At 36.7% G+C, this 19,823-nt stretch overlaps 1 protein-coding gene and 1 long non-coding RNA gene across 4 annotated transcripts in view; one reads left to right on the forward strand and one right to left on the reverse strand.

The window, feature by feature from the left end:
* LOC101741769 (uncharacterized) overlaps window positions 1-19,823 on the forward strand; it is a 143,786-nt gene that overhangs the window by 108,298 nt on the left and 15,665 nt on the right. For 2 of the 3 annotated variants that reach the window (XM_062675365.1, XM_062675361.1), the window contains exons 7-29: window positions 3,280-3,384; window positions 5,301-5,366; window positions 5,712-5,838; window positions 6,681-6,870; window positions 7,273-7,385; window positions 7,458-7,597; window positions 7,670-8,308; window positions 8,558-8,752; window positions 8,987-9,127; window positions 9,329-9,496; window positions 9,581-9,664; window positions 9,747-9,897; window positions 9,995-10,520; window positions 10,596-10,891; window positions 10,967-11,173; window positions 11,255-11,345; window positions 11,463-12,171; window positions 12,256-12,467; window positions 12,582-12,793; window positions 13,213-13,398; window positions 14,478-14,601; window positions 14,825-14,962; window positions 15,360-15,506. In XM_062675365.1, the coding sequence (XP_062531349.1) occupies window positions 3,280-3,384; window positions 5,301-5,366; window positions 5,712-5,838; window positions 6,681-6,870; window positions 7,273-7,385; window positions 7,458-7,597; window positions 7,670-8,308; window positions 8,558-8,752; window positions 8,987-9,127; window positions 9,329-9,496; window positions 9,581-9,664; window positions 9,747-9,897; window positions 9,995-10,520; window positions 10,596-10,891; window positions 10,967-11,173; window positions 11,255-11,345; window positions 11,463-12,171; window positions 12,256-12,467; window positions 12,582-12,793; window positions 13,213-13,398; window positions 14,478-14,601; window positions 14,825-14,962; window positions 15,360-15,506 (4,967 nt within the window). The remainder of the gene's footprint in view (window positions 1-3,279; window positions 3,385-5,300; window positions 5,367-5,711; window positions 5,839-6,680; window positions 6,871-7,272; window positions 7,386-7,457; window positions 7,598-7,669; window positions 8,309-8,557; window positions 8,753-8,986; window positions 9,128-9,328; window positions 9,497-9,580; window positions 9,665-9,746; window positions 9,898-9,994; window positions 10,521-10,595; window positions 10,892-10,966; window positions 11,174-11,254; window positions 11,346-11,462; window positions 12,172-12,255; window positions 12,468-12,581; window positions 12,794-13,212; window positions 13,399-14,477; window positions 14,602-14,824; window positions 14,963-15,359; window positions 15,507-19,823) is intronic. The other variant, XM_062675372.1, reaches the window with a different exon arrangement.
* Window positions 13,185-14,465, reverse strand: LOC110385365 (uncharacterized). The gene is made up of 2 exons (XR_009976347.1): window positions 13,700-14,465; window positions 13,185-13,554 (listed from the first exon to the last, which is right to left on the reverse strand). It is a non-coding gene; the product is annotated as an uncharacterized LOC110385365 (long non-coding RNA).

Here is a 19,823-nt window from a genome sequence, read left to right on the forward strand (position 1 = left end):
TTCATCGTACGCCTTTTTCTATAGCACAGTCTCCACTGTGACCGGTAACCATTTAACATTAGATGGACCGTGAACTCACTTTTCTATCGTAAAAAAAGGGTGCGTGTACTTATGTACTCGCGTAAGAAGTTATACTTTATTTTTATTCTCTCTAGTAACACTTTTTTTTACGAGTGTACATGCGCGAAAGTTCACCTGCGGCTATATTCAGACTCGCCAAGTTACGTCAGTAGTATTGTTGGCAACTTCATTCTGTTAATTTTGTGTCACGGTGCGCGCGCATCGTAAAATTTCACTCTCATCAATTTTTCATAACGCGCCTAAAGAAGTATAACTTCAAAAACTCTATTAAAATAAGTTTGACTAAAGAGTATGAAACTTTTATTCTGCTGCCTTTAATTTTGACCTCACGGGCATAACCTTACAGAAGCTCCAGTAAAAATGTACAAATTCAAAGCTAATGGGACAAAAATACAGAAAAGCAAAGGTTTTCACAGATTCTCTTTAGAATACCTAGGCATTTAAGTCTTTAGGTCGCACGTCTTTTAGAATCTTAATTGCAAAACTTATACGTCATTTAATGGAATATAAACGAGCATTCCTGAAATATTTTCAATGAAATATCGGCTCATCATTTTCGGGCAGATGACGGCGAAATTCTCGAGAGCGACCCCAGAAAATTGCGTTACGAAGTTCGTGTTATCTTTACAACTTTCTTAATGCATAATTGATTTTGAAGAGCGGTCGGCGTTTCTTATTAGAATATTGTTTTCGAACCAATCAATTTCTTTTTCCGCAAACTATGCATTGTCATCATTCTCATGAATAGTAGATGGTATTTTTAACATGATTTTATTAGCCTGGTATGTTGGTTAGATTTGTATATGTCTGATGTCGTCGTGGCCTAAAGGATAAGACGTCCGGTGTATTCGTGTTGAGCGATGCACCGGTGTTCGAATTTCAGGCGGCACCAAATTTTCTAATGAAATACGTCAACAAATATTCACGATTGACTTCCACGGTGAAGGAATAACATCGTGTAATAAAAATCAAACCCGTAAAATTATAATTTGCGTAATTACTAGTGGTAGGATCTCTTGTGAGTCCGCGCAGGTAGGTACCAACCACCCGTCCTATTTTTGCCGTGAAGCAGTAATGCTTTTCGGCTTGAAGGGTGGGGCAACCGTTGTAACTATACTTGAGACCTTGAACTTATATCTCAAGGTAGGTGGCGCATTTACGTTGTAGAGCTCTATGGGCTCCAGTAACTAGGTGGGCTGTGAGCTCGTCCAGCCATCTAAGCAATAAAAAAAAGTGTATAGCTAAATCTATGAAAGTAATTTTCACAGACTTCAGAACGTTCGATTGACTTGGAAGCTTGCACTGCCCACTCATCGACAGAACCGATGACAATACAAATTATTTTACAACTTTGCTCTAATACACTGAACAGTTTCAATAGGATAATAAAAAGGTGAAAATAACCGTTAGTTCGATTTGCTATTTAAGGGCTATTTATACATTTATTAAGTATTTAATTTTCATTCAAATATATTAAGTACCTAACAGAATAGGATGTTCTCATGTTTTTTCATACTCACAAAGGAAATCAGTCATGTACCTTGTGACATGATGTTGGAATCTGACTGGAAACCTTAAAACCCGAACGCACCTTTCGCTTACTCTACTGTACAGGGAATTGGTGCTATGGACATACAATTAATAATATAGGCTTAACTATTGTGGTAGTTTGAGAGGGCAGATGCTATTATAAGTCAATAGAAACTTCAACGTCAAGTCTTAAGTTGATCGAAGCCGTAAACTTTAAGTCCTTGACACGAAGACTTTAAAACTCCTATAAACAATTAAGATAATCCTATAACTGTGGTCCCTTATAATGACCACTAGAATTGTTAATCTAAAACAAAATATACAACGGCAATTGTCCATACGGTTTACAACTTTATGAACGTATTCATAATGTTTGTTTTCAATTTGCATAGTCAAGATGTATCCTTGGCCTCGTTGTTGTGGGATCGCATAAATTGACCCCGCTGATATTATCCCCGGTAAAGTGGACAAATATAGGCCCTTATATCATAATATTATAGTTCATTTCATAACCGCAGCTTATATGGGACACCGGAGAGGGCGCGTTAAGTCGAGCGCCAACTAGTGTGGTATTAGATAGAATTTTGAAAGGATTAAGTATCATTGTTATTTCTGCAAATAGGCAGATGTCTTTTATGGTGAAACCTTTTTGTTTTTTGTTTAAATTTAAATAAAATTTTTAAACTTTTCTCATTTCGTTGTGTGAGGAAATGATATCGAGTAATGAAAGAGTGTTTGGTATGACATTTATCTTTATAATTAAAAGGTGCGTTTTATTTGGTAGCATCAACAGTTCGATGTTTTAAATTAAGCTGCAATTAAGCTCCATTTTGATGGAGCTATTTGTAGCCAAAGAAGTTTTTTTTGTTTTTATGACATGTATTTTTTCCAAATTTTGAACTTCAAATATGTAGCTCTCGTGTAAAATTGCAAAAATATCGCCTAAACCAAATATGTCTATTATCTATCTACCACAATATACAGTTTAAAAAATGGATCAAATAGGAACAAATTTGTTTGAGTTTTAGTGTATTTCACTTCAATTTTAAATAGACAGTTGAATGAGTACCACATCTTGAAACACGAGGCCTAAGACTCAATCGTATAGTATAGCGGATGACCCATCCATCAATCTAGATTTTTTTTTATTGCTTACATGGGTGGATGAACTCACAGCCCATCTGGTGTTAAATGGTTACTGGAGCCCATAGACATCTACAACGTAAATGCGCCACCCATCTTGAGATATAAGTTCTAAGGTCTCAGTATAGTTACAACGGCTGCCCCACCTTTCAAGCCGAAGCGCATTACTACTTGACGGCAGAAATCGCTGGAGTGGTGGTGCCTACCCGTGCGGACTCACAATTTTGCCTAATTCTGTGCAACATCAGTCACACTTCGGTCTTGAAAGTCGTTATAGTGGGAATGCAATTCGATTGTGACATTCGATTTTAGGTATCAAATTTGTTGACAGCTAAAGGCATGGTACTAAAAAACATTAATATCACAATGATTGAAATGTGATTGTGTCAGTGATTTCAACCGCTACAGATACAAAACTTTCAGAATTGGAAATGTCGATATGCCCAATCACGAACCCTGGGAATATTTCTTAGTCAAGTTTAGTGCTAAGTAAAAAAAAAACCTTGATTTCTTCACCTATTACAGATCGGTAATAGAAGATAACGCGGGTTGGCCCCAAAATTATAATGTGGACCAAATCGCGTCAGTCACTCGTGGTGGATCCTTGCCGAGGCCACCTTCAATAATTCCGTGAGTATTCTTTAACATTATTATTTCATGAGCTCAATTAAATACACACAACACCGGATTGTATTCTCAGGCACACAAAACCGAACTAAAAATTAATTGGTGTTATTTAGTCTGGCCTCTGCTTTAAATGTAATAGCACGTATGGATGTAATGAAAATTTCGGAAAAAAATCAACCAATATCTTCATATTTTTTTGTTGAAATTAGTAAAACCATTTTATAATAATAAAAAATACGTAATAATCTCACGATTTTTACTAGAGCTTAAATAAACTGATTAGATCCTGCAAATTCTGGCACTGGTGTTGCGGAGTTTAAAATTCTTCTCGGGTAGGTATTGTTTATTATCCGTGCTGTTTCTGACGCAAAGCAGTCCAAAACTCGAATTCGAAAAGTTTTACCGTCAACTTTATGGCCCAAAATGGTAGTAACTTCTTAATACCTGTCTACCCATCTAGAGAACTAAAAAGCGCAGATCATACGCGGCAAAAGTGAAATATTCATAAGAACACTTATCTCGTTCTATTGCTGACAAATGGCAATATATCTCAGCAGCTTATGTTCCATGAAGAGTGCTCTGAGGATTTTTTAAGAAGACTTTTCACCTATATTATAGTTTGCCACCAATACCCATCGCAACAGGGTTGTGCTACATACCACTCGACCCTAAAATAAAACCCTTTCACAGCGTTTGCCGAGCACCATAGCACAACCTTTTTTAAATAAGTTTTATACTATGTTTACAGGAACAACGGTGATCATAAATGATAGTTTGAACTGTGTGCTAGTACTTTGGAAATAAACTACTATAGTCAATATATCGCTTTTATAAAGAAATTTGCTCTAAATTCTCAAAGTTGGATAAGTCTGGGTACAGTATGAGTATAGAAATACGGTTAAACTGATATAGTAATACTAAATGAATAAGCATAATTGGCAATTTGTTATTTATTGTAATTGCATTTCCAACGAAAATACTCAAGTCATGTTATTTATGGTAATTGCATTTCCAATGAAAATACTTAAGACATTTCTGCTGTGCGAACCCTGGGGGATTAAAGAGAGTAATTACAGCACTGAGAGTGGAGGTCGAAACTGTGTTAGTGTGTTATGACCTTAATGGCTCTGACGTAATATGTAGCTCCATGTTCAAATGATACAGGGCAAATAATTAAACATTAAATAAAATTAACAAAAAAAACTGCTTCGCGACAGAATATCTGTATTTTGTACCGCATGTTCCATGGGGAGTGCTCTGAGGAATTGTTCGAGATGATACCAACGTCTCGTTTTTACCATCGCACCGCCCACCACCGGAGTAGAATTCATCCATACTACCTGGAGCCACTGCGGTGATCCACAGTGCGTTTCCAGAGATCTTTTTTGCCACGTACCATCCGGCTATGGAATGAGCTCCCCTCCACGGTGTTTCCCGAGTGCTATGACATGTCCTTCTTCAAACGAGGCTTGTGGAGAGTATTAAGCGGTAGGCAGCGGCTTGGCTCTGCCCCTAGCATTGCTGAAGTCCATGGGCGACGGTAACCACTCACCATCAGGTGGGCCGTATGCTCGTCTGTCTACAAAGGCAATAAAAAAAAAGAATATGTCGTTAGACCTACCTAAATTACAATTACAAATTCAGTAGGTTAGGTAAATTACTTATTTACTACCCAACAGAATGAGAAAATGTAATGTGACAACTGTGTGACATTCACATAAAAGCTCCGACCATTTTTTTTAGTATGTGGGTACATGTTATTCGTAAAACTTTTTACAGTACAGATGTCCTACAAACATTTTCCCAATAAATGGAACATGTTACGTAAGTTTTTCATTGAAAACCTTTCACGAAATATCCTCAGCACGTTTGTATGACACCCACGCAGAGAAAAATCTTTTTTTGTTTTGTTCTTCCAGTTGTCCCGCCCACACGCCGATACCGCCTCCACCCCCGCCCCCGCCGCTCACAATTCCCCCGCACAGGTAATGATTTTAGCAAAAAAAAAGTAGCTAAATAATTTGTAAAAAAAATTAAACAGTAACCGTTGCAAACAGCTAATTTCAAGACCCTTCTTAGAGCTGTCGAGAGAATTAAAGAACAAAAGCAATTAGTACAGCTACCAGCCAGATGAGCTTTGAAATATTATGTCATAAAAAAGTCATAAAATAATCTTCAAAAATTTGCAGTTTAATTAACAATATGACATTCACAAGACTACATAAGTCGCCCAAAATTTTTTGTATAGTGACGTAATACAAAAAAATTACGGATTGAATTTCGTAACGAGGTATTTCGATTTAATGAAGACAAAATATTTGGTTTTTCAGAACTAAGCATGTATCGTTCGCTCGTTCCCACACACTCACGACGTTTGATGACTCGGTGATGCCGGCTGCCGTAAGCAACCGATACCGGAGGGACTGCGAAAGACTAATAGATGGAAGAGCTGTTAAGGTACCGTAGGACAACTTTGCTGTGTGAAATTGAAAATGTTGCCTGAGTATTATGCCAGAGACCTACCCCACTGCTAGGGCGTCTTATGAACCCACACTAGTAGGTACCACATTCAACCATATTTGCCGCAGTAATACGTACCGGTTTGAAGAGTGGGGCAGCCGTTGCACTATAAAACTCAGGTCTTAAGAAAGGTGGCAGAACTTAAGTTGTTGATGTCTATGGACGTCGGTAGCCTCTTTACACCATATCCGTAGGCTCAAAGACCAACCAAAAATTAATAATTCTATATTTATTATAGAGATAAAAGTTATGAATATAAGATTTTTGGAACGTTATAATATAGGGGTGACATCTTCGACCGATAATTGGGTTTTGCCAATAAAAATGCCACTACCTAAATTGCGTGCTGTCGTGGAATTCTAAATTCGTATGTTTCTTTAGACTAAACAGCCTAAAGCTAAAAGAGAATTGTTGTACATGAGTAAAAGAGTACGTGGTAATTTGACCTCTGAAGACGGTAGGTGACCGAGCTATGTATGACCAGTGCCACTTCGATTACGGTGTCTTGTTGAACTGATTCAACACATAGGTAACTAAAGTCCCAAGTTCCGTGAAATCTACCCTGTTAACCTGTTTAATATTGTTGTCATTCTAATAAACCAGTGCTCGTTTAGTGGTTGCAATTCAACTATAATCTTGAACACCTAAAGATTAGATTAACTGAACAGACAAAAAAAAACGGTCAACAGCAGTAGAAGTCGTTGAACTATTTCATCTTCGCCTATCGCATATGGTAAATATACTAGTACATAGATTTAATGTGTGTTGTTCAATTACAGCCTGAACCAAAACCGTACTCGACACTGCCAGTGATGTTCCAACCATTCCCGCCATATCCCCAGTTCATAGCACAGGCCGCGCCCGCTCCGATCCATTACCCTCCACCGATAGCACAAATACCGACACATCAGCAGCCAGCAACATTACCGAGGACTGCTCAACAAGAACAAACAAAAGTAGTAGTATTAGGTAAATGGTTTTTTTCATATTACTCCATCTTCTTTTCGTAGTTTTAATTATCAAAATAATAGCTTGAGTGTTTTACAATATTATTGGTTAAATGGCGATAGAGCAAATCTTAGTTCAAACGGATAGGTACCACTTTCTTGATTATGCTGTAAAATATTAATGAGTATCGGTTTCAAGGGTTGAAAAGTGGGTACGCAAATAGCTGAGACTTTGGCCTCCCAGAGGTGGGTATCATTCCATACGCTGTGATGTGTATGGATTGCTCCATCACCAGCTAACTCCAGGTGAACTGTGAATTTTTCTCACCATCCACTACAGTAAAAATAGAAACGAACTAAACTTATTTATGAAGAATCAACTTCTATTAAAAAAACAGTAAGGCACTAACTGTTTTGATTACAGATTCACTAAAGAAAGGAGTCATGAGAACACAAGCCACGCAAACTGAAGTATGCTTAGGGAGGAAGCCACACCCACCAAATTATTTATCGCTCAGCCCTCGTACCATTAAAAGGGTGAGTGTGACAGCTTAGAACTAAGATGAATCGTTCTATATCTTGAACTTGCTTAAACATTTAAATTGGCAGGTAAAAATGGTGGCTGCTGGTGTGCAAACGAATGGATACACGATTGGCCCACGAAGACTAACGAAATCATTCTCAGAAGTAGGTGGTGATAGATTAACTGGTCGAGACACTCAAAGTGAAATTCCATTAACAGTCGAAAGGTATAGTGATATGACTTCAGAAATAAATTACATAATTTAACTATTCTAATAACAAAAGAATTTTACTTACAGTTTCATAGGCAACGATCACGAAAAGTTACATAGAACCCAATCAGAAGAGCCACCTAGATCTCCTCGTTCTCCTACTAGAGCTGAACCCAGTTCACCGCATCTTCAAAGAGGTGATTCAGACGATGTCACTTCGTCATCAATGAAATCTGTGGCTTCGTCACAAATCGACAAATCATCTGAGCTGAGTGCATTACAGAGGCAAGCTCAGGAATACTTTCAGCAAAACTTCCAATTTATACACGAAAGTGACAGAGACGACACTATAGATGACGATATAGAAACTTTAGAAAAAAGCATGTCTTTGAATAGAAGGAACCTGGAGTATTTACAGCAGGAGATCGCTAAGCAGAATAAAGCTGAAAAATCTTTGAGATCGATTTTGTCTAAAAGCACAAGTGATGCATCGCAAAAAACAGCGAATTCGACGCATCCATTTTCAAAGGCATCAACGTTCCAATCGGAATTATCAACTGAGACATCAGCAACGACCACAGATGATAGCGAAAAAAATGAAAAGGAGATCATTATAGATTTCGAGCCGCGACCAGATGATGAAGCTATACCATTTACAACTCTACGTAGAAAAAATAAAAGAATTTTACAAAAGACAATGTCAGAGGGAGAGATTCTTTTAGATGTGTAAGTACACAAATTGTGATTATTTCATGTGTTTCAGAGCACCCAACCTCTGAAACTGTACTTTAAAAAAAAAAAACCTTCAAAATTATGTATTTTGAAAGTATTTTTTTAAGTCTACCCTTTTTGATTGATAGATGGACGAGATGCCAAATTTCTCAGTCTCTCTGTAATCGTCTCTGGTAACCGTTGAAAAGGTAGGCTTGTATAATGCAATAAAATAAAAATAAAAACTTCAATTTCCATTTTTAGTAGGAAATCTGAAATTCTCACTAGCGGGGAAGGAGCCAAAGATGCTCCCTTAGTAATGTCAACAAGTCAGGAAAACATGACCAGAGAAGATCGCGAGCGTGAGGCTGTATATCGGCAATACATAAGTCAGGATTACAACCAAACTCCCATCAAAGATGAGGGCATCTTCGGTTTTGAACCTGATGGTTCATTTAGGTAAAAACATTCACAATGAAATACTACAGTATTATTTTTTGCTTTTGAATTTCATAGTCATAGCATTAAGCACTTCGAACTTTTACAAACCACAATACACTCATTCAACGGTTACATTTTGGACACAAAATAGTAACTTTATAGTTGCATTGCTTATTATAACAACAATATCATTCTTTAAAAAAATGTATGCTTAGCTTCCATTCATTCACCGCTATGTAAATGTCTTCATAGTTCTTCAGATGGAAATGCACCATATGAAGATTTTCACGAAAAATATATTAGTTACAAGCATGAACCATTTAGAAACAGGAGTGTGAGTTTTGAAGATAAGCCTGAAATCATTAGTAAGAAGGACGACATTCTTGAGAACAGGTACGCAATACTTTTCGCTCAGGCTTTTAAATATATGTACAAAGCTCTCGCAAAGTTTAAATACTGTTTTCAACTTGTAGCTTGGACTACATGCTTGATGCTAACAATATACTGAATATATATTTTTTTGTAATTTTAACAAAACCCATCCCATTTACACTTTAGAGGTTAATCACAAGATATTTGGTAAACCCATTTCAGCACTGCTAAGTCCAGTCCAGGATCACCGGAACCTAACACTTTAGGTAAAGACAATGATGAAAACTCAAAGAGGACAATCACTTCAAATAACTTAACGACGATCTTAGCGCCTTTAGAAAAAACTTCACCGTGTGCTTCTAATGAGTCACTTACTGTAGACCCTACTAGGTAACTGCAAATAAGTTCGTCGACAACATAATATATTTAGTGAATGTCTGAATACCTATTTCTTTACGATTCCATATTTTGCAGAGACCATTCCGACGGCATGTGGAACGAATCACAAACGACTGTTTTACAAGTGGATTCAGGTACTGAAAATGGAACTGTTATAAGGTTAGTTTCTATTATCATCAATGATAGATTAATCTCCAAACAGCAAACACTTCTTTATAATAAGTATAATATTAATTCACAGCTCCTCAGATGTCAGTTCACTAGCTGCGTCGCCAGGAGCTCTGGCACTATTAACTCCTACATCGAGAAGAAAACAACTTCTATTATTGCAACATCAACAACGATCTTCTTTAGATACTGACGTTTTGGACGAAGAGTTTGATGCTTCACAGGTTAATACGTAATTAGATTCATACAGCAAAGCTTATGTTGTGATTTGAATTCAATACTATCTGATCACAAAAATTTATGACACTTTAAACTTCACAGAGCCAATCACCGACATCGCCAAGAAACAAATTAGACACATCAAGTTCGAGTTCCGCCCAAGCTAGATCATCATTATCGCCTCCTGCAGTTGTACCTAATGTTTTACCAATTACAAAACAACCAACCATTTCCAAAGCGGTGTCACAGATAGGTTTACCAAAATTAAATCATACACCTGCTATTGCCATTACTCATCCAAGCGTGGATTTGGCAGATGTTCCTTTTAAGAGGACTCCCAGTTTCATTAACAAAAAACGTGAAAGAGCCCTAAGTCCATCGAGGAGAAGAGATTTACAAAAAAAGGCACAGCAGAAAGAACCAAATGGAACTATTCCCAATCAAATCATCGAGTCTCCATCTGAACCATCTCTAAGTAAGCCGGCGAGTAGTGAAACAAGTTTAGCTAGGACAGATTCGGGTAAGATAAATACCACTGATGTATCAGAAAGTACAACAACTACTGAAGACTATGTGACAGCGAACTCTGATAGCTCAAAGAAAAGTAATTGTAAGAATCAAAATCAAAGTAAGAAACATTTCAATAGCTGGTACGGCTTAAGCATCTTAAAAGAGAAATTGATAACGGCATTCTTCATTTTAGATCCCGAAAACAAAGCACAAGAAGGATCGTCATTTGAAAGTGCATCTAGTTTGTATTCCTCAACTCGTACTGATAATATTGCTGAAGATTTAATTTTACCAAGTTATTCGCCTCCTCTTCGACTCAATGACGATTTCATAGTGCCAGACTTATCTTCACCTCCATTACCAGTACCAGATAGAATCCCAAGAGCTTCAGTTGAAAGAATTGAGGTCAAGGCTGAAATCACTCCAGAAAAAATAAAGAGAGAAAAGACTGAGATTAAAAATAAGGAGATCCCTCTAAAGGTTTCAAAAGTAAGTAAATCAGAAATGTAAAATATGTATGTTTAATCACTTATATGGGTGTGTCTTAAAGACAGTGAACTTTAGGTAACACGTGTTGCGATGAGCGGGAAAAGCAGCTCCAGTGGGAGTTACAGCATAGGAGGTTCCAATCCTAACGTAACCGAAGAAGTACAAGAAGAGACTCCTACAGAAAAGCTAGCAGATTTACCAGAAAAAGTAGAAAGTAAACCAAAAGAGGAAAAAGTTAAAACACATATGACCGAAAATGAACAACTAGTACCCAAAATGATCGTATGTATCACAAGTAAAGCAAATTTAACCGTACTAAATTATAATGAAAAGCTTACTAACAATAAGGTGAAATATTTTTAGGGTTCATTATCTGATGATGAACGAAGCGTCCATTACTCCTCATCCGGATACTATGAAAGCCCTGTTGAAGATGATGATGATGGTGGTTTAAGTAAGTATATTTAATCTGAATTAGTTTAATATTACATGTAATTTATTTTTGAAATTTAACTAACCACTATTGTTCTATGTACAAACATATCTGTTGGAAATTTGATCATTAACTTAGACAAAATTTACGTGGCAGCTTATAAACATTCTCAAAAGTACCGGTCCACTAGCAGACCAAAACTATCGCTAAGTGAAGAAAAGAGACGAAAAAAGAAAGCATTTACTTTGGAATTCTCAAAATCGTATGATGATTCCTTATCTACCTCTCAAGACGATTGGGGTAGGAAGACGAAAGACCCCGACAGTATCAGCCAAAAGTCTGAGCGCTCTGCTCTAAAACCGTCGAACACAAAATTTCCATTAGAAGAGAAGGCTTCTGAAATACGTAAAAAGAAAACTCATTTCGTAGAAAAACCCAAAAGCGTCCAATCTTCACCTAGAGAAATGATTGAAGTAGAAAAATCTATTAAGGATAAGCTATCAAAAGAAAAAGAAGAAGCCAAGCGACCACCGGAACGAGAACGTTACGTCAAAAGAACTAAGCTGAAACCAAAAAGTCCTACACAATCTAAAAGTATTGACAATCATAGTTACCATAGGCCACAACTTTACGATCGAAGAGAAGGTATGGGTTCTAACATGAAATTGCATTTTAACATTCCTACATCCGATGACTCTAGTGAGCAATATCGTAAAGAGGGTACGAGTAACGGGAATATTTCTCCCAGAAAACATAGAAGATTGCGTGATAGTCCTAGAAGAAAAACAGGTGCTAATTCTAACAATGCTAAATCTCCTACAGCCGCTAACAATCATTCAGGATACAGGTACTGTCTTAATTGGAACAAGATAACAACATACGATTTTGGGTTTTTCTTATACTTTCAATCTTTATTTAATATAAATTCCAGGCCGAGGAGGAAAAGTGGTTCAAACGAAAGCATATCATTACCCGGTAGTTTGCCTAGAAGAAAACAATCTATTCCAACAATACCGTGCTTGAGTTCTTTAGAAGCAGAAGATATTGAAACTGCTCGGACTCTTACCAATGCAGGATCTAGATTGACTCCTTTACGTTACATAAAAAGTCCGACTACTTCACCACGGCATCATCGAAAACAAGGTATGAACTGCGGCTATTAATCTGAAAATTACATAATAACCAAATGATCGAATTTAAAATACATTAAAGATTAATTAAAAAATAAAAGCTACTAATGTATTTTTATTTTCATAGAAACTAAGTTTGCAAAAGCCGCATCAGCCGAGTCCTTGCGTTCCGTATCCCCGGGATCCGATTCCGTCTTCTATTCTGAGCAAACAGAACAGAGTTTGGCTGGTGCTGATGGAGAAGCTAAAGCACATTGTTTGCACTGCGGCAAAGAAGTTCATATTGTGACAGCTGCCCACGAACACGACAGTGTGGCTTCAAGGACTTCACACACAGATGTAAGTACCAAAGTATAAATACAAGTAGCGAACTTCTACACGTGTTTTTTTATAATATGCTACTCACATCAACTCATCAAGTTCTGAGTACTCTCAAAAAATAACAAATTTAACAAAACAAGCTTCGGAGTTTATCTCATCTCTTATATTTAAATTTGAAAGCAAGTGATTACCTTTCGAGGTTCAGATACCCAAATATTGATGTTGTACACTAATATTATCTTACTGTTATCATGATTTAAGCTAACATACATCAAGATCGTTCATGAGAGTTGCACTATAAATAAAATAGCTTTATATATTATAATGACAATGTCATTCTTAGGTTTCTTATGAACCCTTTTCGTCGTCTAAGTAAAAAATGTTAATTAGAAATAAAGAACGCTCGTAATGGATAGCTACAGTTAAGTATATTTCAGGAATCGTACGCAGATGCTACTCCAGATATAGTACCAGCTCCGGCGGGGTTCGCTGATTCACCATCATGTATTTCATCCAAAAAGCACACAAGTGGTGCGAGACTGTACAAGAAACTTGACAAACGATATCGGTCTGAGGATAAATCGAGGCATCATTATCGCAACAGACAGGATGTGCGAGCTAAGGTATGAGTTTCACTTTGTCTTTTGCAAGTGAATTAAATCGATTTACTTTTTTGACACGAAATGTTCCATTTATTCATGATGATGCCATCAAATATTTTATTCTCTTTTTGAATAAGCTTGCACAATAATATGTCTTGAGTGATATTAGATTTTTCACTAAAACAAGGATTGTCTGGGGTTATTATACATTCTTTTAAACTTGAAATGTACTTCAATGGACAGCAGGGGCTCGGGCAAAAACTGTATAAAGCGCAATAGAACGACTTTGTATCGTCAGCTCTAGGATCATAATTTCTCTTACCGAACTTTGGATCCAAACAATTTGCAAAATTATCGCAAGGTTCGCCAAGTATAGATAAATCAGCTATTCCCCGCATTGTATACCAGCACATAAAGTATGAAACTGATACACGCCATATGAATCGTTCTTGTGGTCCATCAAATGGCAATCCTGTTTTATCTGCATAAAATAATATTTTTTTACAATCTTGATCTAATTTGTTGATCAAATTGAGATCTACTAAAGTTGAGTTATTGTTTAAAATTGTTACGGTATCATCCCTTCTTTTGAATGGTGCCACTTCAATAACTTTATGTATATAGCTAATACATTTATAGAAATCGTTATAACAATTTTCATGAACTTCCCAATGCAAAGATCGTAGACTTGGTTCCGGAAATTTAGTATAAAATCCAAAGGTGTTTCGATTGGTTTTATTTCTGTAAAATCTTCGATCCCATTCATTAAACTTATGATTTCTTATGTAAAATGCGATATCTTTTATGGCTTTCGTCTTCCATGTCTCGTCGAATACTTCATCACCATGTTCATCTCTTGATGATGTCAGCATTATATACTTTAAGTAGATAACATATAAAAGAACAATTAATCGATGATAAAGTATCATCGCAACAAGTAAAACATCTACCTGTCATTGAAAATATAATTAGATTGTAATCACTTCATTCAATTGCGTCAAAAGTGATATAAGATTCCAAAGAGAATATACTGAAGATAGACAAAAATAGCTTTTATAAACCATGATCAATATTAATGGATAATTAAATAATTCACCCAGTCGGAAGAAAGAGGCAAAGAGGAATATGCTTATTCTGATAAACCTACAGACACACGCATTGCAAGATCTGCAGGAAATAGCTTAGATAAACTCGGTAGCACCAGCGCAGGCGTTGATCCTGATGGTAAGTATTCTTGATGATGATACTATTAAATTTGAAATTTAATTATATAACTAAAACTAGATTTAAAATAAATCTATATATATACTACTTCAAGTAGTATAAAATACAATATTAGTAAATGCTTTAATTAGTTCCTTATAAAAGTGTATGAGCAAAAACGAGCCCACAGCATTCACGTTCACATAGTTGTCAGGTAATACGAAAATATTTGTTTATGTAACAGAGCAAGAAGAATGCTCTGGAAGCTCTGAGGGTGCAGAAGGCATTCGAGACGAAAAAGGAATCTACGCCTCACCCTGGTGGTGTGGCAACTGGATCCTTCTATCGGAGAATGATGATCAATGGACGAGGATCCCGCCAGGTATTACCATGGCTTTAATATAATAACCACATATTTCAACTTTAGTCTTAAATCATAAGGTCTTCAGCGTTTAAATACAGCCTAAGCCAAGAGTCTTAGATTATAGTTAAACTTACGCCACCAATATCTAAAGGACTTTAAAGTCTTGTGCACAAAAGTTGATAAGACAATATAAGCTCCCCGGGCACCCTACCTTTATTTGGGCCTGAAGGAGCCAGTCTTTGGCGATAGGCTCTGTTTTTAAGTTTCTGTGTTCCTTCCGAGGCAACCCGGGTTGGGAAGGGATGGAACGCGCCCCCCGAAATGATAAGGGAGCCGCATACGAAGGGGCACAAAGTAGGTCCCCGCTGTTTGTAAGATTTGATATTCAATTTCAATAATACGTGTTTATTATCAGACGTTATAGAAACATTAGAGACCGGTAAAGACGACCCAACTGACTCCGAGACGGAATTCAACAAGAGATATGTCGCGTTGACACACCGTCTAGTACACAGAAGAGCCTGTATTGAACTACACCGTCGACAGGCTAACAACACATTCGGTAAGTTAATTACACGGATAATAATGTTTAAGAATTAAGACGGTATTTTTTCTTAGAGTCCACATACATAGTCTTGGAGACAGTCGAGCTAAATCTTTATTGAGAACTCCTTAGTAAAACTTAAAATATTTTATATGATTTTATACTATTATTGTGTGTAATGTTTTGTTTTGTAGTTTTAGTTCCAGTGTCGCCGTTTCTATTAAATCGCACCCTTTTTTTTCTTTTTTCACTAACATGCAAAAACATATTTTTTGACGTGACAACGTCTTATAATTCGATGGAGCCGGCTGCACGCACGAAAAAACATGACCCATGCGGCGTTACCTCGCTCTGAGGCGTTCCACGATCACGTGGCTAAACTGGCAATAATTTTTTCCAATTATTTGACGACAACAAAGACGCGATCATGGAACGCCGTAGTCAATTCGAGTCTAATTTGAACATTGAAAACGTCATGAGAGAATATAGAATCACGATCAATTCAATAGTGATTTCCTATATCCTTCTTCTCTATATCCATACAAAATATCTATCAAACAATTATAATTAAAATTTTCTTTTCAAAAATGAAACCATTCCATCAGTATTTTCTTATGACGTTGTCACGTTCAACGATCGTCAGTTAAGCGACTTTACATACAACCGATTTTTTTACATTAGATCATTCTTCATTAAGATTGAATGATGTTCGATTCTTGATACGTCATTGAAGTACGAAATCAATTTTGATTTTACTCCAACTTTATATTATATTACATTAGAAGTAGATTAGAGAATTATAGTGACACAGAGGATAGATTCGATAAGGTCGGTAAGGTTATTGTGGTATGGGCATGTTATACCCCATAGACACAACTCCCTGAGTTTCTCGGCGGATATTCTCAGTGGGTCGCGATTTCGATTCGGTGATAGATTCCGCGAAGCACTGCTGTTGTTAGGGTTAGCAAATTCTCTCAGGTTGAGCCCGTGAGCTCACCTACTCGTCCGGGCTTAGCTGGAATAACCACTTAGGCTACCACCGAATAGGCAGGGAAAAAAAAAAAACAAAAAATATATTAAGCGAAGAAAATATGGTCATATGGTCAAAAAGACCCTGCATAGGAAAGAAGACGATAATCTGAGGTGAGGGCTTTCTAAAAATACTTGAATAGACAGTGTGAAAGGGGATATGCGAGTATGAGTGCAATGATGACGTATGGTAGGCTGAAATGGAAAAAAGGACATAGTGCACCGACTCCACATAGTGAGTTAATGGCAAGAAAACTAATGATTGTAGATTAGTTGACGATGACCTGCCTTAATAATATTGAAATGGTAAAGCAGTACACGTATTGATGAGGAGATTCGTATTTAAATGTACAGCGGAAACTAATGATAACTGAATGACAGAGAAGTTTAACACAAAGACGCCGAGAACGTACTTGTTTTTTTTTCCTACCTATTCCACCTTGAGAGGCAATTTCAGCTTCCCCTTGACGTGCAGATGAGCTCATGGGGCTCAAACCAGGTGTGTTCCTAACACTGGCCCTAGCAAGAGCCGTATTTCACAGAACCTACCACCGGATCGGAAACGCGACCCACTAAGAATATCCGGCGAGAAACTCAGTGGGCTGTGTCTACGGGCACCTTCTACGAAGACAGATTATAGTATTTACAATGAATAGAATAGATGGATAGAAAGGCCTGTCGTATTTGGCCCGTTGATAGCCAAAGGGCTATTCCAACTACACGTGGACGGGTAGGTAAGCTCACGGGCTCAATCTGAGATAATTTAGCACGGCAGAAATAGGCAGGACAGGCGACAAACTCAGTGGGCTGTGTCTATGGGTTAATTTACTCGTCGAGCTCTTCGTCCGTACCTGTATCTCTACACGAAACTAAATTAAAACTCCGAAACGTTTTTCGCATTGCGTCACAACTATTACAGACCCAAATGACTGGACCGCTCTACATCGCGTCGTGACGTAAGCGGCCTATTTCGAGTACTACATCTATTTTAAAACTCACAACAGAAGTATTATTTCGAGTGACCACCGAATTCTTTCTTTCGCTTCGAATATCCGTTGCTTCTGCTAACCGTGAATTTAGATAGCGCTTTAACGCGATGTGAATCATTTAAGACCTTGACACGTAAATTTTTCTGCAATAAATAATTTTGATAGTTATTTGATTAACTTTATTTATGAGCGTAAATTTGTCCATGAACATAATAGCTTGAATGAATACCACCGCTAATTCAGAGTACCCTGAACATTTTTTCGTACTAATTTGATTCAAATATTATTTTGATGTGAATTTATACGTTCGACAATCCACCTGTTTCTCTGTCGAAAATATCACTTTAAGCAATAGGACCGTTGTTTATTTTGAGCGTGCAATAATATTTATTTACCCCACTTTTTATTTGAATTGGTTGACTAATATGAATCACGTAGTGGACTCATAGCATCCTTCTATCTATATATTAATACGTGAAGCAAAAACTTTGTACTCGCTCTTTACGAAAACTGTGCAGATGCAGGAGTATGCTATTTCCCACACTTATAGAGAATATAGAGAAGGAGTGCAGAATGTTCATATTTTTTTAAAATTGTGAATCAAAAATACATTAAATCAATGAAAAAAACATTACACACACTATAATGTATTTGACACACACATATATTATAACACATACTCTTTAATTATTGTCAAACTTTTCTTATTGCTTTTATAGTTTGTGGTCAAATTGAGAATAGATTAAAATCGTTTGTCTTTATTGATATTTGTCTATAGTTTAGTCTTGTCAAAATTTGTGATTATAGAAGTATAATAAATAGTCTTTGACAATAGAATCATAATAATGTCCAAACTTATAATTTCAATTAATAATTATAATCGAATTTTGACAACTGCGGGACCACTAGTATCAATAATTAGGCAATGTTATGATTTTATCTTACACTGCGCCCTCCCCTTTCAGCGTTTCTGAATCGCTAGCAGGATATCTTAGAATGGCAAATGAATTAAAAGCTATAGCTTCCAATTCACATCTATAATTTTCATATAAACTTATCTTAATATAAAAGTAAAAAAATATTAGTACGCATTAATCTTTGACTCCGCGTTCTTAATACGACCGATTTTCAAACCAGCAACCGTTAGATAGTTAATAAAATATATCGAGAAATAAATCGGACCGTACGGAAAAACTAATTTTATTTTCGCACTGTGATTGGGGCATGAGTCTTCAGTAGCACACCGAGCGCTACTGCGTGAAGACTGACTAAAATTATATTCGCGTGTGAACGTTGATCATGGTGTATTGATTTTGAAACTAAAACTCGGCTTACACGACAGTTATTGCTTACAATGACGTAAAATTACAGTGCATGCGTTGTTGAGCTCTGTGACAGCTATTATCGGTGAAAAAATAGAGCCTTGAACTACACTTAATCTTGAAAATGGTGCAGAGTGAGTAGTAAGCTTGAACGAGCTTTGCTCTTTCCTTTTTGTAGACAAGTGAAGTTATTTTTTACCGGTTTCTGTTTTTTTAGTTAGAGAAATGTTGAACTTAAAAGGAAACTTGAGGCAGAAGCTCGAAGAGATATTCAAGCTGATGCTGGTTCTGTGGTGTCGACAGTGCCAAATTAACAAACTCGTTGCCCCGGAAGTTTGTGGTAAAATGAAGAATTCATTTTATTTGAATAACTAACAAACAGTGGATTTAGTCCAGATTAACAAAAAATAAAAAATACTTATTAAAAAACTAAAAACATAACGTTTAAAATTGGTAAAAATTCTATTTTAAATTAATTTTGTAATTAAATTATATTAAATTTAAATTAGAAATATAACATCTTCGCTTAAAAGAGTAAAGTATATTCGGACTTGCAAACAGAAAATATTATTTAATAAAATATATTTAAGAATTGCACACTGTAGGTCGTTTTTGTCGTGTTTTTATTAACACCAGTGAAGTCCACCAATATTATTATTTCAATCGTATTAAAGAAATATAAATGTATGAAACATACATATTCTATGAAACTACACTGCACCAGCTACATTTTTTTTTCTTCTTTCCTATGCTGATAGCATTGAGAGGTTATTTTAGCTTCACCCTAACATGTAGGTGAGCTCACGGAGCTCAAACCGGAGTGTTGCTAATACTGGCCCTAGCAAGAGCAGTGCTTCGCAGAATCTACCAACAGATCGGAAAGGCGACCCACTGAGAAGATCTGGCGAGAAACTGTCTATGGGTTAATTCGCTCGTCGAGCCCTTCGTCGCGGGCGATGAGTTCGACGAGGACGGTGACCGGTGACCAGCTACTG

The sequence above is a fragment of the Bombyx mori genome, chromosome 3 (assembly GCF_030269925.1).
Source record: "Bombyx mori chromosome 3, ASM3026992v2".
NCBI lineage: Eukaryota > Metazoa > Arthropoda > Insecta > Lepidoptera > Bombycidae > Bombyx > Bombyx mori.